The 27,575-nt window shown below is 56.3% G+C and overlaps 10 protein-coding genes across 10 annotated transcripts; 5 read left to right on the forward strand and 5 right to left on the reverse strand.

Annotated features, from left to right (window-relative positions):
• Positions 1-1,389: 1,389 nt before the first annotated feature.
• B0T26DRAFT_767282 (uncharacterized protein) lies at positions 1,390-4,766 on the reverse strand. Its single transcript, XM_060446485.1, has 2 exons — positions 4,031-4,766; positions 1,390-3,903 (listed from the first exon to the last, which is right to left on the reverse strand). Exons 1-2 carry the CDS (start codon positions 4,469-4,471, stop codon positions 1,819-1,821), a joined length of 2,526 nt encoding a protein of 841 aa, XP_060300961.1. The 5' UTR covers positions 4,472-4,766; the 3' UTR covers positions 1,390-1,818.
• A 385-nt stretch (positions 4,767-5,151) lies between these two features.
• B0T26DRAFT_637851 (uncharacterized protein) lies at positions 5,152-6,521 on the forward strand (the record flags this gene model as incomplete). The annotated part of the gene is made up of 6 exons (XM_060436966.1): positions 5,152-5,185; positions 5,255-5,325; positions 5,421-5,641; positions 5,716-5,797; positions 5,871-6,162; positions 6,259-6,521. The coding sequence occupies 6 exons, from the start codon at positions 5,152-5,154 to the stop codon at positions 6,519-6,521; spliced, it is 963 nt and encodes a 320-aa protein (XP_060300962.1).
• A 455-nt stretch (positions 6,522-6,976) lies between these two features.
• On the forward strand, positions 6,977-8,396 carry B0T26DRAFT_638566 (P-loop containing nucleoside triphosphate hydrolase protein; the record flags this gene model as incomplete). The annotated part of the gene is made up of 2 exons (XM_060437052.1): positions 6,977-7,177; positions 7,263-8,396. The coding sequence occupies 2 exons, from the start codon at positions 6,977-6,979 to the stop codon at positions 8,394-8,396; spliced, it is 1,335 nt and encodes a 444-aa protein (XP_060300963.1).
• Positions 8,397-10,781: 2,385 nt separating this feature from the next.
• B0T26DRAFT_637591 (uncharacterized protein) lies at positions 10,782-11,141 on the reverse strand (the record flags this gene model as incomplete). The annotated part of the gene is made up of 1 exon (XM_060436943.1): positions 10,782-11,141. A coding segment is annotated over one exon (360 nt), but the record flags the coding sequence as incomplete, so codon positions are not given.
• Positions 11,142-11,996: 855 nt separating this feature from the next.
• Positions 11,997-13,176, forward strand: B0T26DRAFT_672699 (thioredoxin-like protein; the record flags this gene model as incomplete). Its single annotated transcript, XM_060439494.1, has 2 exons — positions 11,997-12,510; positions 12,584-13,176. The coding sequence occupies 2 exons, from the start codon at positions 11,997-11,999 to the stop codon at positions 13,174-13,176; spliced, it is 1,107 nt and encodes a 368-aa protein (XP_060300965.1).
• Positions 13,177-14,333: 1,157 nt separating this feature from the next.
• B0T26DRAFT_158621 (uncharacterized protein) lies at positions 14,334-15,840 on the forward strand. Its single transcript, XM_060433493.1, has 2 exons — positions 14,334-14,913; positions 14,967-15,840. Exons 1-2 carry the CDS (start codon positions 14,626-14,628, stop codon positions 15,678-15,680), a joined length of 1,002 nt encoding a protein of 333 aa, XP_060300966.1. The 5' UTR covers positions 14,334-14,625; the 3' UTR covers positions 15,681-15,840.
• A 300-nt stretch (positions 15,841-16,140) lies between these two features.
• Positions 16,141-16,424, reverse strand: B0T26DRAFT_629579 (heat shock factor binding protein 1-domain-containing protein; the record flags this gene model as incomplete). Its single annotated transcript, XM_060436255.1, has 2 exons — positions 16,141-16,202; positions 16,322-16,424. Coding segments are annotated over 2 exons (165 nt in total), but the record flags the coding sequence as incomplete, so codon positions are not given.
• Positions 16,425-17,764: 1,340 nt separating this feature from the next.
• On the forward strand, positions 17,765-20,371 carry B0T26DRAFT_738573 (uncharacterized protein; the record flags this gene model as incomplete). The annotated part of the gene is made up of 1 exon (XM_060443606.1): positions 17,765-20,371. The coding sequence occupies one exon, from the start codon at positions 17,765-17,767 to the stop codon at positions 20,369-20,371; it is 2,607 nt and encodes an 868-aa protein (XP_060300968.1).
• Positions 20,372-21,589: 1,218 nt separating this feature from the next.
• Positions 21,590-23,855, reverse strand: B0T26DRAFT_636792 (uncharacterized protein; the record flags this gene model as incomplete). Its single annotated transcript, XM_060436865.1, has 2 exons — positions 21,590-23,594; positions 23,686-23,855. 2 exons carry the CDS (start codon positions 23,853-23,855, stop codon positions 21,590-21,592), a joined length of 2,175 nt encoding a protein of 724 aa, XP_060300969.1.
• Positions 23,856-25,958: 2,103 nt separating this feature from the next.
• Positions 25,959-26,971, reverse strand: B0T26DRAFT_158756 (uncharacterized protein). The gene is made up of 2 exons (XM_060433495.1): positions 26,270-26,971; positions 25,959-26,191 (listed from the first exon to the last, which is right to left on the reverse strand). The coding sequence occupies exons 1-2, from the start codon at positions 26,854-26,856 to the stop codon at positions 26,122-26,124; spliced, it is 657 nt and encodes a 218-aa protein (XP_060300970.1). The 5' UTR covers positions 26,857-26,971; the 3' UTR covers positions 25,959-26,121.
• Positions 26,972-27,575: the final 604 nt, after the last annotated feature.

Below are 27,575 nucleotides of genomic sequence, written 5' to 3' on the forward strand. Positions count from 1 at the left end.
AAAAGCGCTTGTTCTGTCGCTCTGTGGCACTTGAGTGGGGCCCAGTCACAGCGGCGAGCACTCGAGACTCTGCCAAGCGTTACAGACTGCCAAGTTCACCAAGCAATGCCCAGAAGCGGCCCCAGCTGCCGAGCGCTCAGATCCCGGGGCAGGCTCGGATGGATCTCCACCGGGGCTTTTCTGGCCAACGGCAGGTGCAGGTGCAGCCTCGTTGACGGAAGCTGCGAAGCTGTGAAGCTGCTAGGGACCCGAGAGCTTGGCGCCTCCCACAAAGCTTCAGCCAGGCCCCACAGCGGCACACGGATCTTCCGACCTGACCGTGGCCTTTTTCCATTTTCCCATGCCTTCTTTTCTCCTGCGTCTGAGACGTAGCTATGTAATCGATCACATTTCAAGTTGATATCGATCTTGGCTGGGTTCGAAGATTCAGAGGTTGGCCGTATCAGATGCATGCGCTTCATTCCTCTCGGGCAGATCAGACCGAGCTTGAGGGAGACATACAACCGAATCGATGCAGCCGAGTCATTCCCCGCCGCCGCCACCCACTACCAAGCCAAAGTAAGAGCCGCTTTGGGGTCACTAGCCAAACATTTCTGGCATGGAGCTAACCCTCACATACTACTACCTACCGTGCCTACATGCCTGGGTGTATACGGGGCAAGTTCTGTATTGTTCCATACTACTGAGTGCGACGGAGACAGACACAACGGGGACCGAGAACGGCCTGGAAGTGACCGAGAGGCTAGGCGAAAGAGAGGAAACGCGTCGTACCCAACGCAACACGTCTGGTTGCGGAGTCCTGCCGTGTGCTCAACTCCGTAGCAGGCAAGCCGGTATCTCCTAAATCCCGCGCTGCGTTGTTTGAGGCAACAAAAGGGACAGGGGCTCGCTGGCATCAAACACCGCGCCTTGTTTCTGCATTACCCACAGGCCAGCAACAAGCTTTCTCTCTCTCTCTCTCAAGTGCTCCTCTGATGGGATTCCATTGCCACCATACAGTACTGTACCACGTATTTTTCTGTTTGCCACCCTCTCCCTCCCCCGCTCTGCTTCCTTTCCCCACCGTCTCAAATGGATGGACCATGATGCACTGAGTTGATGTGGCGGCTCGGACTAAAAAGACTTGCTCTGGTAGGTTGGAGGTTTGGGACTAGGATTCAGAAAGACGGCACGGTATATCGGATCAGCCCGTTGTATACCATACGTAGTCGCCATGCAGGTTGCTTTATTTCTGCTACTAAGCATCGTCTTTTGCAGGAACCGGACAAGGAACTCCTGTAGTGTATTTGCTGTTTGCCGTGCACAATAACCATCCGGCAGACCCGCCCCCTTCACTCATCAACGCCTCGCAGGAATCGAGATAGCCCATTTTACGACCGTATTGGAGACAGCGAGGATTCCTGCCGAGGCTTAGAACATTCTGCTATCTCTACCTCTTAGGTGGCGAGAGCGTCTTGTGCTTGTCGTATACGATACGTTTATACCTTGGTGAAACAGTCCCCCTTTTCTGCCAGCAAGCTGCTTGTTTGGGGCTTCCTAATTATAAACATACGTATCGGGAATCGATCGACTGGATGCTGCCGCGAGAGAGCATGCTCGGCATACCAGACACGGCTCATCAAGTCGGCCGCCCCCCCACTCCCCAAATAACCAGCGACCTGGAAGGTATTCGCGGGGCTTGTCCCGTCTTCTGTCTCGGCTTGCATATCACTTCCATTGTAGACGGACTACGGGATCATTCTCTCGGAAGGTTTCCGATATCCTTCAACACTCTGGTGCCCCTCCAGAACACTGGCTCACGTCTACGTATGCATGTACCTAGCCCGAAGTCGGCTCTGCGGCGCCTCGAATGAGATTGTCAAACAGAGCCATGTCCACGCCTTGCAGTGCCCAGTCTTCTGCGTCAGCCGTGAGGCCCGGCACGAACAGCAAGCTTGTCTCTGCCATATCGACGCCGTAGGCAGGCTCCCAGTCGGCAAAGAAACCCTGGCTATCCAGAGCTGCCGACGCAGAGTCGGGCTCTCCCGCTGCTGACAAGAGGTGGTCAAGGTGAGACGGTAGCGGCACCGACTGCCACTCGCTGTTGGTAGACTGGCGGCTAATCTGATAGCCCGCGAGCTCGGCCTGTGACGATGACGATGGCTCTCGCGGCCCTTCTTCCTGCTTGCGTCGCTTGACACTGTGATTCCGTGCTTCAGTAACAGGCCGAGAGGAAGAGAGTCCCTGCTGGTCGATTTCGATCATTGATCTCAAGGCGCCATCGCCGCCGCCGCCGCCGCCGCGGTTCTCAATGGTGATGGTCCCAAAGTAAGGAATACGGATACGCAGCGCACTGTCTGCCTCTGCTGCCTCGCCCCCGCCGCCGTACTCGGACTCGGGCTCACCCGGTTCCCCCGTGCCCTCGGAGGAAACGCTCGCGCTATATGAAACGCCGCTAGCCGCCGCCGCCTCGATGGCTAGCAAGTGCTGTAGTATGTTGGCGATGTTCACGGCCATGACATCCTTGCCGCCCCGGGCCATCTTCTCCATGCCCTGCAGCGTCCGCTCCAGCAGCCCGCGGTCGCTCAGCCGCTGGTGGGCGAGGAAGTGAGGGACCGAAGCCGTGCAGCCAATAATTGAGCCTCCGCTAACCCACTGCCGCTGCTGGCGGCGAGCGTCGATGTGTGCTAGGCCCAGTATAGTGCTCGCGATAAAGGCAAGAAAGTCGATGCCCCGGCAGTATGCGGTGACGGCGTTGGAGCCGCGAAACGCCACAAAGCGCGACAGGATCTCGCGGCTGGCCATGACGGCCGTCATCTTGCTGTAGTCGTACTTCTGGTCGCCTGGCGCGGTCTGCAGCAAGAGGTACGGCAGGTGCAGCTGGGCTAGCAAGTGATAGTGGGTGAACTGGTTCATGATGCGGAGCGTCTCGCCAAAGTTCTCCTCGTTCCCCTTGCCTATGATGTCGGACACGTTGGGCGTCAGCCACCACTGCGCCGGCATCTGCGCTGCAGCCTCCTGGAGCAGCCTGTCGATCTCTCGCGTCGCCGCGAGGTCGTGGATATTAGGTCCGCTATTCCGCTGCAGAATCAGCCCGCCGGCGATGGACTCCATCCGCTCCAGCCGCTCCATGGGGATGCAGCCCTCGAGCGCCTTGAGCGAGCCGTACGGGCTGTCGAGAGAGGCCTGCGGCAGGCCCAGCATCAGCGAGAGGTAGCGGTCCGAAATGACCAGGCGGTACCACATGTGCTCCGGGTCGATGCGGTCCAGCGTCTCGGAATCGTGCACCACCAGCCTGCCGGCCATAAGCGTGTTGTTGGAGCTGCCGGCGGCGTTGGCGGCGGCGGCGGCCCGGTGCAGCCCCATCAGCTGCGCTATCACCATGGCGCGGCGGTGCGTGACCCACGCCCGGCGGAGGTTGCCGGCGTTGTTGTGGTACATGCTCTCGAACATGATGGTCTCGACGCCCTCGAGCGAGCCGACCAGGTCGTCGTTGCTCGTCACTAGCCTGTTGGCCGTCTCGGCCAGCCGGGAGATGGTCTTTCCGTAGCCGGCGCTGCCCAGAGCAGTGTCTCCCAGCCCAGCGCCGAGGTCCTCTCGCGCGAACCGCGGGATGCCCTGCATGAAGATCGCCAGCAACAGGAGCGCGCGCGCGACCAGCACCGGATGCGAGCCCGACCGCGGCAGCCGCAGCATGTCTCGCGGCGTCGGCATGTCCTTGCTGAGGAAGTTGGCATACGGCGTGCAGATGACGCCGTGGAAGAGCACCGACGTGCTGACGGGGAATCCGAGAACCACCTCGAGCTCGTCCGGCTTCGGCCACGCGGCGACAAGAGTCCGACACAGCTCGTCGTGTCTGTCTTTGGCCTGACCGCCGCCGACTCTGAAGAGGACACCTCGTACCCCTGATGGGGTGGGGGGGTTCTCCCGTGTAATGTTAGTTTCTTCGTCATCCCATTTCTCTCTTCATTTCGTTCATCCCACCTCTTGTGAGGAGATAGGGGAAGGTAGGTAAGGTAGCCAGCCAGCCACGGAAGACAGAACAACTCACTGCTGCATCTATATTCCCACCGCCGCGGGGCTCTTCCTCTGCACCAAGTCGGCTCGGAAGAACGGCATCAGTCCGTTTGGCTATGTCATGGACAGCGGTCTCTATACGGCCCAGGCGGGTGCCTATGTCTTTGCCAAACGCAGTACGGGTAGTAGTAGTCCCGCCACCCGCTGCTGCTGCTTCAGCCGCGGCGGTCGTCGTGGCCTCATCATCAAACGCCTGGCTGACGCACTTGAGGCGGCGGCTCTTGCAGCCGTCGCAGACGGACTCGGCCGGCGCCGCGACAAAGGTGCATCGGATCTTGCGTCTCTTGCACTCCCAGCAGCTCTGCGTGCCCTTGCGGATCTTGCGCCTCTTGCGCGCGGGCGCCTGCATTTCTCCGTCTCCCCCGCTGGCGCCGGGATTGCCATTGCTACTTGAGGGTGTGATTGGTTCTACCATTTCGATGTCATGTCTCTTTTGTCTTCTTTCTCTCTTCTTTGGCACGGATAGTGAACAGACTGAATAAGCGGTGCCACTGCTAGGAAAACTGCCGGGGCTAGGGGCGGACGGCTGCGGGAAAGGGAAGAGCAAGAAAGAAAAGGGCCTTGGACCGCGGCGGAAGGGAAGAGGGGAGGGGGGACTAGACGGTTTATTATCGTAGATTACCTTTGTTATGGCGAAGGCATCGCTCCCCAAGGTACTCAGTCGAGATAACTCAACTCAGCTCAACTCCGCCGCGGTGGACGAATTCCCTTGCGGAACCACCAATCACGGCTCCGCGGCCGGAGTTGCATACGAACGGTAGCCTGATGGGGAGACACCGTGCAGCTCAGCAGCCGATTGGTCAATGGGTCAACTAAGACGAGAGCCACCGAGCAACACTAGCTCGCGCTACAGTTCGCACTGCGCAAAGAGAGATGTCCGCGGCGGTGCGATGTTCAGGGAAAGGGGAAGAGTAGGCATGGAGAAAATAAATATAAAATAACAATTGCTGTTGTGCTCCCTAGTGTCTGTGATCTAGAGACTCAAGTACAGACTCTTCTCAGTTCATACAGACCACATAACTGGCTCTCGAGTTCACGATCTCGAAATATCCTACCCCTGATCAATTTCCAAGTCGCCTTGAATACCGACTCATAATGGTCAAAGTCGCTGTTGCCGGCGGCTCTGGGCGTGCGTCGGACTCCCGAAAAACACAAGAGACAAAACATAGGCAAGCTAACAAACCTCTGTTCTACCTAGAGGTCGCTAGGGAAGTCATCGACGCCCTAGTTGCTGCTGGGAAGCACAAAATAACCGTCTTGAGCCGGAGTGTGAGTGGCTTCCTTCCCTCCCCTCCCCATGGGCGTTCCCCGCGGCACCATGTCAGTCAGGCTCAGGGGGGTTGAGCTGATAGCATGATGTGAAGAAGGCTTCTCCCGACGGCACGGTCGCGCTGGGAGTTGGGTGGCGCGTGGTCGACTACAGCGACACGGGCGCCCTGGTCGAAGCCTTGCGCGGAACGCACACGCTCCTGTCGTTTGTGCAGCTCCTCTCGGACCCGGGATGTCAGTCCCAGAAGAACCTGATTGACGCCTGCGTCACCGCCGGAGTCAAGCGCTTTGCTCCTAGCGAGTACGGATATGGAAGGTAGGCCGCGACATGTTCAAGGGCGATTTCGAACAGTTCCGTGTCATCGGGTGTTAACAACACTCACTTCACAGTGTCGGGTCGGTCAATCTCCCCTTCTGGAAAGGGAAAGAAGCGGTTCGGGAATACCTGAAGGAGGTCAACGAGAAGGAAAAGGTAAGTGCAGCGCAGCCACTGCTCTGCAATTGATCCTCTTCGTCGGGGAGTTTTCCTGACGGCCTTCTGCCAGGTTCTGGAGTACACCCTCTTCATGCCGGGCCTGTTCTTGGACTACTTGGCGACGCCGTACCAGACGGCCAAACACATTGCGCCGCTGGACCTCATCTTCGACTACCAGAACTGCCGGCAGTTCATGGTGGAGGGCCACGAGGATGCCATCGTGACGCTGACGACAGCCGCGGACACGGCCGCTATAGTTGCTCGCGCCGTCGACCACGACGGCGAGTGGCCCGTGAACGGCGGCATCCGGGGCAATCGCGTCACGTTCTCGCAGATTGTCAAGCTCGGGGAGAAGGTTCGAGGTAATGAATCCGATGGCCTGATGCTTCCCCTACACCCCAAAGAAAAGAAGAAAAGAACTTGAGCTAGAAAAAATGACTGACTGACAGGGCGCACAGGCCGTCCTTTCACTATTAACAAGGTGAAGCTCGAAGACCTCCAAGCTGGCGTCCTCAAGACGCCGTGGATCCTGGCCAGGAAGCACAGCGCCGTCAGCGACGAACAGGCTCCCGAATTTTCCACGGCGGTGCCCATCGGCATGATGCTCACCAGCGTCAGCGGCGCCTGGGACGTGGGCGACGAGTTCAACCGGCTGTTCCCGGATTATCAGTTTACTCAAATGGAGCCTTTCCTCGCCAACGTCTGGGAGGGGAAACCGTGATTGCAGGTCATCTAGATCAATTGAGTTTGTGCGATGCAGTTTTGTTGAAGAGGTTGGGCGTGTGGGTGAGGTAGTTCATCAATGGACGAACTGAACTTGCAATTGCAAGCTCAAATTGAGATGCACACTGTGTGCTGTGTTCACTGTTGAAATGTAATGGTCCCGTCACGTAAATTATACTCGTACGTATCCATACTCCATACGCTCCGCGAAAACACGTGACTTAACCTGGCCCAATCCCATCGCATGACCAGTGCGTTAGGGGGCGCTAGTGTGATCCGTGCGTCGCTCAAGACGAACCAGCGAAATTTTTGGAGCGTCAAATTTTCCCGATTGACCAGTATTCGCTCTGTTGATTGAAGCCCAAGCCACGGTGGACGAGTCAATTCCAGCTCTCTCCGCTCCTTCCATTCTTTATAGTCTTTCCGTGCCTGTGCCAGGTGCCCGATTTCATAATGTCTGCGTCGCTGCGGGCGGTTGTTCCGTTTCTGCGGACTGCGCGGTGCACTTTCAGACAGTCAACAAATCCCTTGGTCTCGCTGCAGCGCCAGACCTCATCGCCCGCCCTTAACATCTCCCGCACATACGCCGCTGTCTTCCAGCGCTCTAAGCCTCACGTCAATATTGGCACCATTGGCCACGTTGATCACGGAAAGGTCCATTCTGCCCCTTTCCATCTTTGCACTGACCCGCACGTCACATCCCGCGGGGGACCTCTGCTAACCTAGCCCAACCCTCCAGACCACACTCTCGGCTGCCATCACCAAAAGACAAGCCGAGAAGGGCCTGGCAAACTTCCTCGACTATGGCTCCATCGACAAGGCGCCCGAGGAGCGGAAGCGCGGAATCACAATCTCTACTGCCCATATCGAGTACCAGACCGACGCACGGCATTACTCCCACGTCGACTGCCCCGGTCACGCTGATTACATCAAGAATATGATTACCGGCGCCGCCAGCATGGATGGCGCCATCATTGTCGTTGCCGCCTCGGACGGACAGATGCCCCAGACCCGCGAGCACTTGCTGCTTGCCCGCCAGGTTGGTGTCCAGAGGATTGTCGTCTTTGTCAACAAGGTCGATGCCCTCGAGGACCCCGAGATGTTGGAACTGGTCGAGATGGAGATGCGCGAGCTGCTCACCACGTACGGCTTCGATGGCGACAACACCCCCGTGGTCCTGGGCTCTGCCCTCTGCGCCCTCGAAGGCAAGCGTCCCGAAATCGGCGTTGAGAAGGTCGACGAGCTCATGAAGGCCGTCGACGAGTGGATCCCCACACCCCAGCGCGATACCGACAAGCCCTTCCTCATGTCCATCGAGGACGTCTTCTCCATCTCTGGCCGTGGCACCGTGGCGTCGGGCCGTGTCGAGCGCGGAACCCTCAAGAGGGATACCGAGGTTGAGCTGATCGGAAAGAGCAACGAGATCATCAAGACCAAGGTCACCGATATCGAGACGTTCAAGAAGTCGTGCGAGGAGGCCATGGCTGGCGACAACACCGGTCTCCTGCTCCGCAGTGTCCGCCGCGAGGACGTCAAGCGCGGAATGGTGATTGCCAAGCCTGGCACCGTCCAGGCTCACCAGAAGTTCCTCCTCTCCCTCTACGTCCTTTCCAAGGAGGAGGGCGGTCGCCACAAGGGCTTCATGCAAAACTACCGCCCCCAGATGTACATCCGGTCCGCCGACGAGTCGTGCACGCTCACCTTCCCCGAAGGAACCGAGGATGCCGATTCCAAGATGGTCATGCCCGGCGACAACATCGAGATGCAGGCCGAGCTCTACCAGCCCATTGCCATTGAGGCCGGGCAGCGCGTCACCATCCGCGAGGGCGGCCGAACCGTCGCCACTGGCCTCGTCACCCGCATCATCAAATAAACGCCATAAATATGAACATGTTGCGATGAGGCTATAGTACTGGCCGTGTCCGGGGCTTGCCCCGAGTCGCGACAGTTTGGAGCCCGGATCGGTTTTTTCTGGGGGTGGTCTTGGATCTATTTAGAGGGTTGGCGGGTTGCGCGGAGTTGCTGAGACATTGTATTATATAAAATTCCTCACGGCATGACGGTTTGCCTTCCCCCTACCCGCCGTCTAGGCACCAGAATGTTTGTATGTGTGTATACAGAGACGCTGTTCTATATGGGAGCCGCGCCTGTGACACAGTCGTCGGCTCGAGACCCGCCGGATCTTCTCCTCTCCCTTTTCTACTGTTGTCCTTCCACCTGTAGTATATAGACGCGAGATATCTTTTCAAGGCGATAATTGGCGCTTGATGAAAAAAAGGAAACATGGCCTGGGTTTGGATCATGAGCGCTGTACTCTGTATGCCGAACTGAGTCAGCCGGTGTTGACATCAAAGGTGTCCATTCAGCATGTTGCCAGTGATTGCACTGTATTTTATGGTTTCGGGTCCCTGGCACACTCTTAAAAGGCACGTGGAATTCTTTTGAAGCTTGTATGTAAGCCATGGGAACGTGGACGGGAGGACGCGGGTATCCTGGCCCGCCGCTTAGGGACGAACACAGGAGCTTAGACCCATATCGCGCCCGCCATTGAGCCTACTGCCGCCCAATATGGTCTTCCCTTGGTTGAATGTGCCGATTTCTAATTACTCGAAATTCATCACGTGCAATAGTAGTGCCGAGGCTATGACATTACATTAATCCACAACGCCAATCAACCACGCTTGCACCCCGCCGAGAATTCTTTACCTCACATCCTCGGAATCAGCGCGTTCCAAGATGACCACAACAGCCCCGTCCCTCCAGGCCCAGCGCCGGCCCCCTAGGCCGGTTCTCGAATTGCCCTCTCGAGACGATATCCGCCTTCACCATCCCGGTTATAGCCAGAGCAGCCTACTCATAGCTCTCCCTCGCGTCGATATTACAACATCGATTTCTACCTACAGCGTACATCATAGAACAGCCCTGCTAGTATGCCAGATTATCGCTGGGAATGCCTTCGCCAACAGCTATTTGTCTCTCGATAAGGCGGGTCAACAGTAAGTCCAGGTGTTACTTGATGGCATCTTGATAGACGAGGAGTACTACTTTATCGTTCAAGGCTCAGGTAAAAACTCCCTCCTCCCTTTAAGCAGGTTTCGCTAACCTTTTAGTGCTTTATCCTATCGTCCCTATCTTTCAAGATTGGGAGTTTCCCTACGGCCGTATCCCCGATTGGTGGCCTTCTACTAACGCCGACACTATTACCACCTTGGCCTGCGGTATTACTAACTCTGGGTATGCTGTAAGAGAGGGCAGGTACGCCTGATCAAGGTGGTCACAATGAAGACAACAGAAGGTGAGCAATGACTGGTATTAGCGTAAGTGTCACGGTCGCCACAGGGCTCATGTGACAGGATTGATTCTATTGGCTGCATTGTGCTTAGGGTGTGGCCTGTGCGCACTGAGCACCACTACCTATTTCTCCGCGCCCTGCGCGGACCCGGCGATAGATTCCTTTCTCTTCCTTAGCTTTAAATCCACATTCGTTGCTGCCTTCAACCATTAACATCCCTACTGCGTAAGGCGGGCCGTCACAGTAAGACTTCAACCTGGCCCTCGCAAAGGGGAGGTCGAGGGCCATTGTTTATATACATGCTCAGGGGCTCGGTCCCGAATGTGCATGTGACACAAGGCGCCCGGTATAGGCTTAGTAGCTCATGCCAGCCGGCAGTGATCTGGCCCGTTGGTGCCAGACGGTCAACGCGTGTAAGGGAATGCGCGTTGATAGGTGGTTGGCGAGGTGAGTGTCCTTTTTCTTACAAGTGCCTATCTTCCGCGTAGGATAGCGAAAGAATAACAAGAGAGCTTATAGTAAGCGAAAGAGAGGGACGCCGACAATAACCACACCAACATAGGGGGTGAATTATACTGTCATTATTGCCCATTGATATCTATATAGGAGCTGTCTTTTGATTCACTCGGTAAAACGCTCCTATCCATGTTTGATATAGCGAAAAGTTACAAGGACCAAATTTCCGTTTCCGAAAGCCTCAAACCCAAGAACTCCTCTAAAGCCACAAGCAACATAGAGAGACAAGAGCAAGAGGGACGTAAAGGGGGTCGTTAATCTCAGGCGCCCCTAGAGAAGAAAAAAATAGCTTGGATTCTGAATGTCCTTTTTATTCCCACCTCTGGACTTTCATCTCTTTCTCTTCCAACCCAATCTCCTCCCACGCTTCCACTCTCGCTCCTTCTCCCCCACCTTTCCTAGACCACCATCTTCGCTCTCGCACAGATCGATCGTGGGCGAGTGCAGCGGCTAGGTAAGGTAAACTGGCGAATAATTTACCGGTACTGCAAAGTAAAATATGTCAGTCTCTTCAATCCAAGCGAGCAGCAAGATCTCTTCTCGTGTCGCGTCCCTCTTCCCGCTCTCCACGATCCGTTTTGCCTCTAGGGTCAGAGGAAGGAGAGGAGAAGTACATAGGACATCCTCCCCTCGGCCCGCGCGCCTCGTCCTTTCCCCATATCCTCTCCCCTCCCCCAACTCCCATAAATCCCTGTCATTCGCGTTGCTTACCTTGACGAAACCGATGTCGGCCGACTTCTCACGGAAGCACTGACGGCAGATGTTGAGGCCGTACTTGCGGATGAGACCAGCCTTGTGGGTGCAAACGCGGCTTAACGCAGATGAAGAAAAAGATAGAAGCTAGTTAAATTGTGTCCCTTCGTTTTCGTTGCATGATGTGTGTGCATGTCTTGTCTTCTTTTTCGCGTTGTCGCGCCGCTTTCGGGGGGTAGGAAAGGTTGGAAAAGAAAGGTCCTTGCCAGCCACGGGCGCCCTTGCCGTAGCTACGGGGCCGGGAGTTCAGACGGATTCGTGAGACGTCTTGGTGAACTTTTTGGAAAATTGCCGGTAGGCGGGTGTCGTCGTCGGGTTCACGTTTCGGAAGGTGGCCGGTTGGTGAGGTGCTAGATGGTCAAGTTCGTTGCCAATTATGGAGGGAATTCATGTGGCTGTTTCACTTGTGGCGCAATCGGGTGTGGCTTGATACTTGGGCGAAGGATGTTGTAAGTTTGGTACTTGGAATTTTAACCTTGATTAGCGGGGCGGGTAGGAACAGGGGGTTTAATGGGCCATAACCCTAACCCGTGTCCGTACAAACCCTAGCCAACGACAGGCTTATCTTATCACCTGGCTAAAATGTCCGTGCAGTGCAGCTTGCCATCCGCACCACAGCAAGGCGGGGCCCAGGGGCGAGCCGCAAACCTTGGAGCTTATGACAGGGGTTAACGAACGTCGCCCTTCGGCAACCAACGCTACTTGCAAAGTGGCATCTTCTGTAAATAAGGATTGCGATTTCAAAGCCACCCTCTTGCATCATCCGTCTTTAAGTCGGAAGCTTTTCTTTTCTTAACCTCCTGGCAAAACCTTCTTTTCCCTTCTCCTCTAGATTAAGAAATCTAGGCCGAGGGAATTCCCAATTGACTATTTCAATTCCCAGCTTTTGTCCTACAACAGAGGTCACACATCATGGTTCTGCTCAAGAGCTTTGTGCTAGCGGGTCTGGCGGCCGTCGCCGCAGCCAAGTCTGCCGTTCTGGACCTCATTCCCTCCAACTTTGACGAAGTTGTCCTCAAGTCCGGCAAGCCGACGCTCGTGGAATTCTTCGCCCCCTGGTGCGGTCACTGCAAGAACCTCGCGCCCGTCTACGAGGAGCTCGCTCTGGCCTTCCAGTCGGCCGGCGGCAAGGTTCAGATCGCCAAGGTCGATGCCGATGCCGAGAAGAGCCTGGGCAAGCGCTTCGGCGTGCAGGGATTCCCGACGCTGAAGTTCTTCGACGGCAAGAGCGACACGCCAACCGACTACAATGGCGGGCGGGACCTTGAGAGCTTGACGGCCTTCATTACCGAGAAGACGGGCGTCAGGTCTAAGAAGAAGCTAGCTGCACCGAGCCTTGTCTCCATGCTCACCGATTCGTCGTTCAAGGAGGAGATTGGCGGTGACAAGAACGTCCTAGTAGCTTTCACTGCCCCCTGGTGCGGCCGTAAGTGCCATTTTCTCTCCCAGGACCTGCCGTCTCTAAATTGCTAGCCCATTTGCTTACGACTTGGATGCAGATTGCAAGAGCCTCGCACCTACATGGGAGACATTGGCCCAGGACTTTGCTAGCGAATCCAACGTCTTGATTGCCAAGGTCGATGCCGAGGCTGAGAACAGCAAGGCTACCGCTGCCGAGTACGGCGTTACATCGTACCCGACCATCAAGTTCTTTCCCAAGGGCAGCAAAGAGGCCGAGGACTACGACGGTGGCCGTTCCGAGGATGACCTGGTCGACTTCATCAACTCCAAGGCTGGCACACACCGCGCTGTTGGGGGCGGCCTCGACGCCGTGGCTGGTACCCTCGAGTCACTAGATGCGATTGTTGCCAAGTTCACCGGGGGCACTTCTCTGAGCGAGGCCGCTGCCGAGGCAAAGAAGGCTGCCGCGGGCCTTAAGGAGGACGCTCAGCTGAAATATGCCGAGTACTATCTCCGTGTCTTTGACAAGCTCACCAAGAACGATGGTTTTGCCGCCAAGGAGTTTACCCGCCTCGACGGGATCATCAAGAAGGGTGGTCTGGCGCCGGAGAAGTTGGATCAGCTCACCACCAAGGCTAACGTCCTCCGCAGATTCGTTGACAAGGTGACTGGCAGCAAGGATGAGCTTTAAACGCTGGACCATCAAATCAGTCGGGATCGATATACAGGAAATAGGGGCCTGGAACGTGGATGTACAAGAGTTTCCTTACATCATCGAATGTCCATGTGTCTCTGCGCTTGATTTGCTTTAGCCATTTTTATTCCCAGTGAAAATATGAGGAGCGTTGAATAGTCGGAAAATCTTCATGGACCGTCGTGTCATGACATTAGTATTCGTGTTCATGTCTCTCTGGCCATCCCCGCGTCCGACTATACTGCGTAACTCCCCTTTTCACCAAATCATGACGTAAAACTCAATGCTAATTTGGCGGAGGCTGCGTAGGCCAGTGCCGCGTGGGCCACGGTAAAATTGGGAAGGCACTACCTATCATGCGTACGGTGAAACTGTTTTCACCTTCCTTTATTCTTCACGAAAAAAGCTTACCTAAGCCCCACCCACAAAGAAATTCATTTAAGTACATACCTAAGCAGTGATTCTTCAGCTTTTGTCTCACCATTTTCGCCACAGTACCTAACAATAGACGTCCCTTTGGCGTATGCGACAAGATGTTGAGTGCTACAGCAAGCGTGCCCGCGGGCCCGTCCGGTATTCCGGCTGTCAAAAGGCGCCGCGTGACGGAGACAACGGCTTCACCCATATATGGCCCAATAGCAGACGACCGACCACGACGCAACTTGGGACAAGTGCTGCTCACCTCACAGAACTGTCGTGAGTTTTCCCCACGAATCAATGTAAGTGTCACTGCCTAGTGTTCAGAGACGATTGGGACTAACACAGCCCAGAGTTCCGTCAGAAGTGGAAGACAATGTTTGAGATTGCAATCACCAAGAAGTCGAGCATGCCAATCCATCAGGCGAAGTATTTGGCCTCGCATGAAGATGTCAGCGGCCAGGGCCAGACCATCGCGCGAATGAACAAGATCACACACCTACGAAACACAGTCCCGGAGTTCGTCGCCTACGACCAAGTGTACTTTGATTACACGAGCAGCTACTGGATGGTCGAGATGTCCTCTTTGCGATCCAAACTTGGTCGCCCGGTCGACATCCCGCTCTTCGTTGGCCAGTGTCCAGTCCACGTCAGGGAGGCACCAGGAATCTTTCCCCATTACGACCCCTATACGCGCGTCTACGACCTCGACGTTCACCTCGATAGCCGAGCTGTTGCAGGCGATCTGGCCTGTCAGACCATTGCACAGGCGTTCCCTTCTTCGATTGGAATGCGAGTCCTTGTCTTCGGCGCCGTCGAAATCCTGTACCCCAACGACAAGGCAAGGCGGAAGGATTTGCGCAACATCAAGGCGTGGCCCCGCGACATTGGGAACGACCACGCCTATACCCTCAAGGTCGCTGATGTTGAGTTGACGGCATCCGGACAGCCTTTGCCTTCTCACATCACGGCTTTGGCCACCCAGGACTCCGAGGCGCAGTTCAGCCCGGCGTGCCTGTCGCTTCGGAAATGTCAAATCTGGATCCGAAGAGTTGCGTCGGGCTCCGCATCCGTCGCGAGGGCGACATGCATGACAGCTGGACCACAGTCACGCACCCGTGGCTGCAAGGGACGCCAATCAGCCTGGGCAGGCCGGAACGCAGCGTCCGGATGTTTGGCGCCAACATAGCCACGGCGGCGAAACGGACCAAGGGCTGGCTCAACAAGGACAGAGAAAGAGGCGCGCCGGCCAAGAGTCGCAACCAGCAGCAAGGTGTGCTAGGTACCAACATATACGTCGCGGGCGAGAAAACGAAGGTACGTGACCGCTACTTTCATTGTTAACCCTGGTACTAACAGCGAGCAACTAGATCGGAACCATTAGCGCATGTTATGACAATCCCCTCGGCTTGGAGGTCAAGCTTCTCTTTCCCCTCGGCATGGATCACGACCTGAGCCTCATCACCGCCTCCGAGGGCGCGCTTCTGCCACCCATGACACAGATCCCCAACCACGCCCGCATCGCCAAGACGTTTATAACGCCGAATGAGATTTTAAATGCAGAGTCGCCACAAGCGTTCCAGGCGTTCTGGCGGTTCAGCAACAACAACCGCGATTGGCGAGGAGGCCATTTTGTGACAGATCCCGCCCGCAACGCCGTGATCGCCGAGACGGAGTACTGGTGGGAGCAGCGCCACCTGAAGATCAAGCGCGCTATCATTTGGCGGACCTTGATCGACGACTGGCCCCTGCGAGGCGGCTCTGGCGGCGTCGTGTGTCTAGGAAATCCGGCTGCGGAAACCTACCGAGCGGCCGTGTTTCAGAATTACCAGAGCATGACCATGACAACTAACACGTTTCGGAAACAAGACGTCTGTCGGAAGCTGAAGGGCTTTCCCCAGACGTGCAGCTTTAAGGCCGGCTTCCTTCTGCCGGAGGATGTCCAGAACGCAACCATTGTGTTCGGCGAGGACGAGGTGCCGCAGGAGCGGCGTTCGGTGTCGGGCCCTAGTGGTCCGGTGCATCCTGACGGGCTAGTCAAGCCAGTGGTGACTCGGAGGAAGGAAAACCGTACAGATAATTGATGTTGGGAACATCCGGGAGGATATGGTTGGTGGCTTCATTGCGGAGGGTGCGAAAGGAGTCGAGTTGACTGGCGGTATTGCGCAGTTGCCGACGCGGCCCTTCCCTGCATGGCCATCTTGCCTCGGAGCCTGTCAGAAGTGGGAAGGAGGTCCAAAGGGAAGGAGAGCGAGAAGAAGAGAGTACCCAGTTGATATGTTTGGAGAGGGGGTCCTGGTGCCCTTTCCCTTTGCTTCCATACTGAAATCATGGATCAATAGCACGTGACGTGCGTCGGCGATGTGCCGCAAGGAGACTCTTGTGGTACTAGGCCTGTGTGTTAATGGGTAAACAAGTATTATATTATGTAGGACGTGGGCCAATATTGAGTCGGCTATTACTACGTCGGCCGGTACTGCTCCGCGCGGGCCAGTACTACGCGGGCCAGTACTGCGTAGGCCAGTATTACGTTGGCCGAGCCCCTTTGTCCTTGTTTGCCACTAATTGCGCCTCGAGATTGTCCAGACGCCTGGACATCTCATCCACTATTCCGTAATGGTAATGGCAAGGCCCAAGCCGTCAGCCGGGAATTTTCACATTGAGCCATTTGGCCCTGCAAGCCGCCTTGATTGATGATGAGGGAGGTGCCAGACAGTTGACTTACTCTTGGCAAAGATCTCGCTTGAAACGCCGGCGAACTTGTTGGACAGCGTATTCAGCAAGTCCTCGACCTGGGCCGTGAGATCAGATCGCGCGTCATCCGAAGTCTGTACGTAGTTGAAATGCAAAACAAGCATTTGTGAGCATGGGTGACTTTTTGCCTTTGCCGCGGAAGATGGGCGGGGGAAGGGGGTGGAATTTATCTCAGAATCCGCAAGAATTGAAATAAAAACTGCTAATGATGAGAATTGAGGTGCTGCGAGGCGTCCGCCGTCTTGGGGCCGGGGCCTGGCACAGGCGGGAAAAGGAGGTCCACGAGAGGGGACTTGCGACTTCAAACGGGGGTGAAGCAAAGGAAAAGAAACAAGCTGGGACATATAACCACTATTTGCCGCCAGACACACTCACGTTTGTGGTTTGGCTGGTGGTGCTCGAGTCGGCGTTTGAAGCCATGGTGCCGGTGCCGGTGCGGTGCTAGTGGTGGTGGTGGTTGGCTGTTTGTTGTTGGCCCTGAAAAAGACTCGAGGAGAACCGCCGTCGGAGAAGCTTATTTGTTTATTCCCAGACCACTTGTGTCGAGCGTCCGCATGTATTGTACCCACGGTATTCCGTATCGTCGTGAATGTAGGCTGCCAGGTAGCTGTGGTTGTGTTCAGGTATTTATTCAGGCGAGATGAGAATGACAGCCTTGCTACTTTGGCTTTGGCAGCACCAAATTTTGATATATGGCCCGTCCCAGACTCTCCCCTGCGACTTGTGAGTTTGTGTGGTTTGGTTGCACGACCAGTGACCGTTGGTTCGAGAAGGATAAGATGGGGGTTGGGTCCCGGCTGGGGCACACGCTGCAGCGTATCCGTATTTCACCTAGTCTAGTCTTTTCCGTAATGTTTAGAGTTTGCGGCGGTGTTTGCTGTCGGGTTTCAATTGGCACTGCGACTGGGGAGCGCGCACTGTGCCCCGTTTGGCCGATGACTACGGTGGGGAGCCCAGTCGTCAGTGAGCCAATGCGCTTTGGGAACTCGAATGCGGCCATCTCCCATTGCGGCTTCCTTGGAAGCACCATCTCCTACAACACATCCTTTGCCTTTTCACATACATACCTATTCGCTTCTACGAGGACAGCTTTCCGTGCCCCGCCCGCCTCGTCAAGACGTCTTGTGAACATCAGCCCGGCCATTGCAAACTCCAACTGTCAAGTCCCCAGTCCAAAGCTCGCAAGCCGACCAAACAACCACCAAACCCGACAAACTTGGACTTTGGTCTTCGCAGTCATCTTGCGCTCGAGACGACCTTTCCAGACGCGAAGTCGGCCGCGTGCCTTGAGCGCTTAGAAGATGCGCTCCTCGTCGAGCTCATAACTCCGCCCCTCGCCTTTCCGCGAGCGACATCTTAACCAGACGAGAAGGAGTAGACCGGAGGAAGATGCAACGTGCTGCAGCTCAACGTCATGCCTCAATCACCCGACCGAGGTAGGACGCTGTTAGTCCTCTTCATTCTCATATGGGTCTTCCTGGCCCCAGATAACGGGCCGGCCCTGATATCCGCACCGTCGCTCGCCACTGCTCGGCTCGCCCGCCAGCGGCAGGCTTTGGCCGTCCTTAACAGCACGAGCTGGGGAGATTTTGCGCCTCGACCCGTCGAGAACCCGGAGCACGCGCCCCGGTTTCTGAATCTGACGGGCTTTCGGAAAACGGACGGGTACGCTTGGCAGGACCTGGACCGGTTCAAGGACCGTTGTCGAGAGTGGAGCCGCAACGTCTTTCCGTCGCCAGCCGGTGACGACCAGTGGGAGCACAGTCCTATCCAGACCACATGGCAGAACGCGACGGGCACTGTGTACGGAGAGTGGGCGCGCCGCCCAGGAGCTGCTGTAAAACAGGCAGTGGGCTTCAACCTGAGCGACATCGCCCCCGCAGTTAGCTGGCCAGAAAAACACGTCGAATGGGCGAGGAACACGACCGGCGACCATGGCACCATCATGCTGCGCCTCATCGAAGAAGACGTGGGCGTCGAGTATGAAGAAAAGAAGCCCGGCATTGCACTGCATTCGGCAAGTGTGGCGAGGGAGGTCTCGGCCCTCGTCACCATCCAGGACAAGGCGAACCAGGCGAGCAGCTGGAATATGCGACTGTTTGGCGTGCACTGGCCGAGCCAGGGCTCCATTCTCCTGACGACGACAAGCGAGAAGTTTGCCGGCATCTTTGGGTTACCACATCTGGCCCCCGACCGAGAGTTCTTCGAGTCGAGCCAGAGACTGCTCAACCAAACGCTGGACAAGGCGCTGCGCAAGAAGGAGAGGACGCGCTTCACCGATACCAGCAACCCCTGGTCGTCGGTGGTCGAGGGATCCGACGAGCCTTGGGCCCTGGCGCCGCATTGCGAGTACGTCATGTATCTGCAGCTGCAGCCTCTTGACCTTCGCCAGACGGGACTAGACAGCTTGGATGACGGGCTTGCCAAGCGGCCTACCGCAGTTGTTGACAGCTTGGAGAACGAGCTTCGCCATCCAACGGGCGCGCCTATCAAGGTCATCCCAGAGCTTCGCATGTCACTCGTAGCGTGGTCTCCCGACTGTGGATTCTACCTCGAGTCCAAAGGGCCACCCCACTACCACCCGGCCGATGGACAGCATCTCGTCGGCATGAAGGAGGAGGTTTTCATTTATCGCGCCAAGGTGTGGATGCTCGCGTTTGCTGCTCTTCTCATGGCCCAGATCTGGCTCCTGAAGGCACAGTTGAAAGAAACAAACACGCCATCCACCATAGGGCGTGTCAGCTTTTACACTGCGGGCATGATGCTGTTGGCCGACGGCTTGGTATTTGCAGGCGCGTCGGCGTGGAGCCTCTCGGCGACGAGCACGTTTCTCCCTTGCCTCGCCGTGACGTTCGCTGCCTTCATGTCGATGGTGATAGAAGGTTCATTCCTTTCAGAGGTCTACAAGATCCTAGAGCAAGAACGGAGGAACCAAGAGCGGGGACGTGAGCGACAGCACAACGCCAACGCTTCTAATGCCCCAAGGGTACCGCCGCCTCCGCCTCCGCCTCCTGTAGAGCCGCGAGATGGCACGCTGCCTCGCCCTGTGACGGCGGGCCCTCCCCGTGCGGCTTCTCCTCCCATCATCATCCCATCCGATCAAGATATTGATGCCGAGATTGCCGAGAACCTGGCTGCTGGCGCCGCAGCCATTCCAACTGCAGGCGCCCTTCCGGCAGCCCCAGCCGGGACTCCGGCCAGGCCGCAAGCTCGAGTGACCACCTTCGCATCAATTTCCGCACGATTCGTTCTGCTCGGCGTGATGATTCTTTTCCTCACTGCTGCCGCGGCGTCCTGGCCGGCGACGATCCGCTCAGCCTACATCAACATGCTGGCCTTTCTCTACCTGTCGCTGTGGCTGCCTCAGATATGGCGCAACGTCCAGCGTAATAGTCGTCGCGCCTTTGCTTGGCGCTTCATGATTGGCCAGTCAGTCCTCCGGCTGATGCCGTTCGCATATTTCTACCTCCGCGAGGACAACATCCTTTTTGCCGAGCCCGACTGGCGCGCCTTCGCCGTGCTCGCAAGTTGGCTCTGGATCCAGCTCTGGGTCCTCGCCCTGCAGGACATCCTGGGACCCCGCTTCGGCATACCGCGCTCCTGGGCCCCCGAGGCCTGGGAATACCACCCCGTCCTGCGCGAGGACAACGTCGAGGCCGGCGGCCTGCCGATAGGCCTTGTGGGCACCTCGAGCAACCCCACATCACCGGTAGCGGGGCGGATGAGGTCGTGGTCCATGGGCAGCGGCGGGGGCGAGGCCAGGGAGCGTGAGAAGGTTCGTGAGAAGCGCGGTACCTACTTGCGCTCCATGGACTGCGCCATCTGCAAGGAGATCCTCGAAGTGCCAGTCGTGCGCGCCGGCGCCGAGGACCCTTCGGGCGGCGGAGTCGCTGGTGTCCTGGCCCGTCGCGCCTACATGGTCACGCCCTGCCGCCACATCTACCACACGAAATGCCTCGAGGGCTGGCTACGCCACCGATTGGTATGTCCCATATGCAGAGAAGAGCTGCCGCCCCTGTGAGGCTAGAGCCGGGACGGCACTTGAATCACGGGCGATTAATAATGGCATTTGATTGAGCGTGTACAACAGCAGAGTATATATATCAGTTGGATCTGCATCATTGCTGGCGCCCATCTTTCCTAGCGTTCGTCTATGAATAGGTAGGCAAATATTTTAATAGTTAAGCATGTAGCGAGGTACAACGGAGTGCATTGGAGCGGGACATAAATGACGGGTGTATTTTCGAATTACATTGTAATCAGTTGAGGGGCGTTTTAGTCCAGCAACCAAAGAAACAAGGGACTGAAAATGCAGACTATCCGCAGGTTTTGAGTGAATTGTTATAATTGCCTTTTGTTTACTTTGTTCTCTTGCACGCTTTCGATGGCAGCCATGATCCTTGCACACGCGGTCTGAGGTTATAGTTACAAGATATTCAGTCATCCGTACAGACGTATCACCAGTGAACACTACTGGGTTTATTATAGACAGACAGGCAGCGAAGACCTCTTGAATGGTTCCCAGCAGCAACCTACTTAGAGGTCTGCTATCGCCTCTACGTTTTAACCCGGTAACTAACTTGTCAGAGATCAATCCCAAGGAAAGATAAATAAAAGGAGTGCCAAGGCAATTTTAAACACGCTTGGTATTTATTAATATGTGAGAATAAAATATCCAGTGGGATATGGTAGGTGGGCGCGTTTGTGAAAACGAGGGAACCATCAACCAACCAACTGACTAACCAGCTAACCAAGACCAGGCCAGGCCATCCCAGACCAGTCCCCAGAAGATGAAAACATAGTAAATATGATAAATAAATGAATCCCGTGGTTCTACATGCGAAAAAGGAAACAAAAAGAAGAGCAGAGAAGAAATATGAATAAGCCTTGAGCTTGAAAGACAAATAATAAAATCCTGTCAGGCCAGCAGAGAGAGATTCAAAATTTTGTCCATGAAAGAGAAGTGGTTTTGTCGGTATCCTTTTTTCCCCTCCCAATAGTATTTTCCACTCATGCCGCGATGGCTGTTATTCTTGAGGTGGAAACTAGTTTGTCATGTGTATGACGTGATTTTCATCTCATTCGTCCGAGTGAATATTGACCCATAAAACCAATAAGAAAAGACGAATAAAAACCTTGTGCGGCGGCAAAGTCTGGGGTATATCCGAAGAGAAAGATTAACCAAAAAAGCAAAAATAAAAACAAACAGAAGAAGTGAAAATACAGCAGAAAACTAAAATCACCACCATATTTTGGTCACCCGTGTCTTTGTGTCGAGCGTCCCCGTGGGCAGCTCGCGAGACCCGAGCTGGACGAATGCATAGCGCTCGCGGAGGTCAAACTCGACGGCGCGCACCATGACGCGCTTCTCTTCGGGTATGCGTTTCTCCTCGGGTACGGCGACGCGCGGCGGTCGCGAGAAGATGCTGCCGGCGTTGGCAGAATTAGAGGCCGGGCTCCCTCGTCGCCCAGATTCCCATTTTGCATTCCCGCCAGGGCCAAGGGCCATGTCCCCAAAGTCTATAGTGCTGCCTAGCCGGGTGCTCGAGCCGCTCGTGGACGGGCGTGAAGGACTTTGCTTCACGAAGTTGTCTACTGGAGATGGGGCATCCTCGGTTTCTTCGACCTCGGCAATCCACGTGCCGATGCGGGCTGTGAGTTCGCTGTCCCACATGCCTTCTCTCCTGGAACTGCTGCGCAACAGCTGGATAGCCTGCCTCCTTATCAATCCGTTACGGCATTTTGTGGCAACAACAAAGAGAGGCGGCACGATACCCAGGTCGGCGCTGAAGCTCGGCTTGATGTGGCATGCAGCATACTCGTGCCCGCCAAAGATGTCGGCGTCCTGGCGGCGCCGGTGGCGGCAGTATCTCGGGTCTGGGCACCGCTTGGCGGCCGCTCTCCGTTCCTCGTCGCCCACAACCTCGATGGCCAGGTCAACAATGGCCTTGAACTGGCTCGTGAAACTGTCAAACTGCATCTCGGTATCGCTGAAAGTCATGAGGAACAGTATTTGCCCCATAACCTGCGTCATCTTTAGTACCGCCACGCCGGCCTTCTCCTGACTACTCACGCCTGGCGCCGTCCTCGAGGCGAGGATTGGCTCAAAGGCGTCTGACCAGGAGTCAATGTCCTTTTTAAACTGCCCGCCATACTGCCGCAACGACTGCGGAAGAACTCCCATAATCTGGTTTTGCGTGTGCATGAACATTGTTTCGGTGAACCTCAGGATGCGCTCGGCAAGAGTATCCCAGGCTAGGCGAGCTTCCAGAACGGATGTGAACCGGCCCGGAATCGGATCTTGGTGGAGTGATACAGGCGAGGCTCCCTCGGACGACGGGGAGCTCGGGTCCTGCGCCTGGGCCGCCGTGGTTAGGCACACGACATATGGGTGAGGGAAGTGGAAAGCCATGTCATAGGACTTGGCCTGTATCGCTAGCCGAGTGAATATCTGGATGAGCTCTTCCTCGACCGGCTCTTCAGGCTTGGGAACAAAGGCACGCCTCCTCTCGGCTCGCAGTATCTCCAGCAACGCCAATCCGTTCTGGACCTGGACGATTGCTTGCTTGTGGTCGCCAATAAACGAGTCGAAGCACGCCAACAGCACGCTCGCCATGAGTCTGGTCCGGTGCGACGTCGACTCTGCGGACTTGGCCAAAACAAGCGAGTTGCAGGCGTTAGAATACTGCCGGACGGCCATCTCCCAGTGCCTCAGAGCACGGTCGACAAAATTGCCGTCCCCGGCAGGCGACCCGGGCGGCGACTCGGTTGACTGCTCGAGCGTCTTATACAGGGCGCCCAGCGCAACGACAGCATGGCGGATGGCGGCCTGGGAGTGGCACTCCTGCAAGACGGTGCGTTCCCAAAATGCCGAGTCAAAGAATCCCGAGAGCTCATTCGCTGTGTGCTCACGGAACAGCCGATAATAGAGACCCTCGGTCTCGTCAAAAGGTAGTGTAGTCGAGGGCGTGTGCAAAATGGCGACGGCAGAGGACGGGGTGCTAGGCGTTAGCGGAGGAAGAGTGGTTCGGCGCTGGTACTTTGCTACACGCCGTGGGGGCAGCTGGATGGGTTCGCGACCAGGCGGAGGGGCACTCGCTGCCGCCAGTGGCTTCGGCGCGATTCGGATCTCCTCAAATGGGCGGGCGCTGCGGCTCGGGGGCGGGTAGCCGGTGCAGGACTTTTTTGAGCGGAGGCAGTTGGCACACGACGGGCGCTTCTCGTCGCACTTGATTCTCCTCTGCCTACAGAGCCAACCTGGTTAGCGCAAAGGCGCAGCGAGCAAAGGAGACTGGCTGGTGGGATAGTGAGGAGAGACTGGAAGTGGTTGCTTACTTGCAGTTATTGCATCCTGTCTTGACTTTGGGTTTGCTCGTCCTCGCGCGCTTTGGCTTGGAGGCGTCGGTGGGCGTGCCCGAGACGGTCGAGGCTGGGGACAAGGGCGCCCCAGCCGAGGGACGGCGTCCCGGAGACAGCGACAACGACGACGACGATGACGACGACATGAGAAAGGGTGGCGATAGCTTCTACCGGTCAGCCGGCACCATCGCAATCAAGACCAATTAGGCCGCTAGCGCAGTTAGTAGCTTGATACTAGTAATTGGTAAGTACTTCTAAGCCAGGGGTTGTTGGCGACGCGAGCTGGAGTGTGGGGGTTATCGAGATTCCAGGATGCGGAGAATGGACACGATCAATGGATGGTGGAATGGAGCTGTTCTTGTCTCGTTGATGGCTGGACGTCGACCGACGGTGGTGGTACGGCGCGGGCAGGCAGTTTGGAACTTTGGATTGGTGTTTTGGACCCTTGGTCTAATAAGGTAGGAGGTTTGCGCCGGCTTAAGGGTTGGGGGTGCTGCTTACTCCGGACGGACTAGTTGTAGGGAATACCGCGGGGCGATTAGTCTCAGTCGGTTGTTTCGTTGGTTGGCTAGCCTGCTTTGACGTTGCGGGCAGGAACGTAAAGACGGACTCCTAGGTCGGATACGTGATTACTCGAGAGTCGAGACTTCTGGGAGTGAGACAAGCGAAGGGATGCCGCTGGGGATAGGACGTGTCCAAGTCAAGTCAATGGCCAACCTACAGCAAGGAAGGCGACGGCGAGTCTCGGCGTGAAGGTAGGTTGCTTTCCGTCCGATTACACGCAAAAAAGCGCAAATGGGGCGAGGGCCGTATCAAAAGGGTCCGTCCCATGGAACACCTATAGCGGCTAGAACGTGGATGGAGGGGGGTTCCTGAGACCAGGTTGGCGAGGCTGGCGAGCTGCACTTAAGTCTTATTAAAGGCCAATTTTCTGTCTCATTGTTCCACGCACTGCACAGCAGCCCTCAGGTACCGGCTGCGAGCCTACGAGTGAGTGCCAGACGGCCGTCGTCGAACACGGCCGTTCAGGGCGTCGCACTCCACCTCACTTGCAGCCGGGGCCGCCTTTGGTACGTCCCTAGCCCCAAGGGATGCGCCAAGATTTGGTGCAAACTCCACTAGGGAGGGTCCTCCACTGTGGTGGCCCCCATGCGGCAGGATGGGACCGGGGCTATCTTCCAGGTATCCACAGCCTCCAATAGGTGAATCCAGGCTGGCCTCCCACGCTCATCACACCTTGCGACCTACCTGAGATTTTCATCCACGCCGACCGGGCTTAACTTAGGCTTCCTTCCAAGTTTGGATTTTGCCGTCTTCAGTCTCACCATCACATAACGCCGGCTTTGGCAGCCATCTACTAGCTACTTGAGCAATCAAGGGCACGGCCGTGTATTTCGCTCAAAAGCCGAGATAGAGTGCATGCATACTTACCCTTAAGTTCAAGGCCCAAGCAGCTCAAGAGGCGGAAGGCAGTACTTAGCCCGCCGCCTGCTCTGTGCTCCAAATCGTGCGAAACAAGCCAACCTAACTAACGCAGGCGTCAAGCTCCCGTGCATCGTGCATCGCGAACTTTCCATTGTTGTGCAGGCTCGCTGTGCGGAGCGGGCCAAGAAGACAGTCGCTGTTGCTGTCGTAGTTGCTGTTTGTGATGGGTGCCACACGCGGCTACTGCATGCCTAGCCTGGTTGCCTCTCATGTCACCGGGCTGGCTGAGACTCGTTCTCTCGGAGGTTGTCGGCTCATAGAGAAGCCGTGTCTATTTCCAAGAAGAGCATCTAGCAGCGAATTCGTGTCTCGATTGCCCGACTCCGTTCGCAACATGTCGATACGCATATAATGTGATGATCGAAAATGGAGCGAGCGGCTATGGGTGATGCGCCATACAATGAATGCAGTCAGGCCGAGCGACAACAAGTCAAAGCGAAGACAATGTCTCGGGCGTGTTGAGGACTCACCGCGGCGTGGAAACGCACCCCACTCGTCGGCGATGAGCTTCTTTGCGGCACTGGCTGGCAGATCAAGAAACGACGGGCCACGGGACCGTTCGCACGAGAGGGTCTTGTGATATCGAGACGCACAAACGACATGGCCTGACCAGCAGAGAGCTAATGGCATGGCGCTTCCCGAAGGACAGCATCGGAGCCTTGAGATTACCGATAGGTAAGAGGCTACCATGACGCATGGTGGACGCATGGTGGACGCAAGGTGGACATATCGTGCAACATACACTTGTTCCGGACGTCCACTGTCTCTCCCCAACCTATTCGCACCAGCATCCCAACGTCCGTTGGTTCGCATCATTTGTCAGCCGCGTGTGGTGCTCGCGCCCTCGCGTATCGCGACAGCTGGGAAATACGTACATGCAGTTTGAATTGGGCGACGGAAGACGACAGATCGACCCTGTATTCTTTCCTATCTACGGAAGGGGGTGTGCAGGTCTGTAGAATACAGGCCCCGGATCTCCCAATCTTCCATCCCTTCTCTGATCTCAAGTCAGCCCTTCTTGGCTCTTGGCTGGCGGCGCCACGAGCAGCATGGCAACTCGTCATGGTTCAATTACACTAGCCCATCAACATCAACCTCAACAACACGGCAACGCGAGGTCTCTTTGAGTCTTTGAAAACTGGCCCAGGAATAGGATAGCCGGCTCGCTTGGCATGGAGACCTTCCAGAATGCCCCTCTCCCTTCCCCTCGTTCAGCCCTACGGCTACACGGGTCCTGGCTCGGCTCTTTCGAGCCATCATTGGTTGCAAGCGTGCTGCGATTCTCGACCCGATCGACCCAGTGCTGCGCATCCCGCTATGGCGCAGACCAGAACTGGATGATCGGGAATGGGGTGTCTCGCAGAAACGCCACATGCCGTCCCAACAAACTTGCGGGGCGTCTTTTAGACCGACGGCGCGATTGAATCTTGCAACCAAATCCGGCCTAGCGAGTTCTGTCAAGCCCCTGATGGCGGGATTTCGAGGCTCCTCCACAGTACGGATACTGAACCCAGTATCAACCGTTTGTATGTAGCTGGCAAACCACCGATAATAAAGACAGAGAACATCTGCGACGGCTAGACGGTCCCGCCCGTCGCTTGTTGAGCCCAGGTGTTGTGGGTGTCTTGCCCCTTGTTGAAGTCGCTCTCTATTGTTCCCCATCCAAAGCGTTCCAGAGAAGCGGTGAGTTGTCGGGCCGCCAAAAAATGAGGGGTCCTGCAAGACACTGGACTTTGTTGAAGTGCGGATATCATCATTATCGGTATCGCCTTTCTCTCATCACCCAATTGTGCAATTTCTGCCTGAAGATCACCTTGCCGGACAGGCAGGACACCGCCACACGCATCGCATGTGAGCTGCAGCTTCGTCACTGTGACTCTGGAGAGATTGGTGATGCAGTTGTTTGCAGCCCTTTGGTCGGCCCTCCAAGCATGCCATGCGGGGAGACGACAAGAGGGCGAGGCTGCGTGGCTGTGTAGAGTGGTGCTGACAGCTATCTGCTCACATTTGCATTTGCCCCACAATCCAAGGGAGTGGCTCGGGGCCGCCGTAAGGGGCCGACCCACGGCGCTGGTCACCCTTGCGGGGAGAAAAGGAGGGAGGGGGGTGGGGGGAGCCGCCAAGAAGCCGGCCTCCGTCATGGCTGAGACCCTTTGCATGCAAGCCCGTGAGGCATTCCCCTAGGCGCACCCGGCAAAGGGTCGACAGTTGCCCCGAAAAGGCGAGGGGCTCGAAATCGGTCCCTCTCTCAACTCTGAACTGAAACTTGTCCGATCAGAAGAGCGGCCGGACGAGCGACCTGAGTCTGGACGAACATCGAACCGAGAATTGCCCAGATACTACTCCGTTTCTTCCCCCTTCTTTTGCATTCAGTAAGACGG

Source organism: Lasiosphaeria miniovina (genome assembly GCF_030549165.1).
Source record: "Lasiosphaeria miniovina strain SMH2392-1A chromosome Unknown B0T26scaffold_2, whole genome shotgun sequence".
In the NCBI taxonomy this organism is placed as follows: Eukaryota; Fungi; Ascomycota; class Sordariomycetes; order Sordariales; family Lasiosphaeriaceae; genus Lasiosphaeria; species Lasiosphaeria miniovina.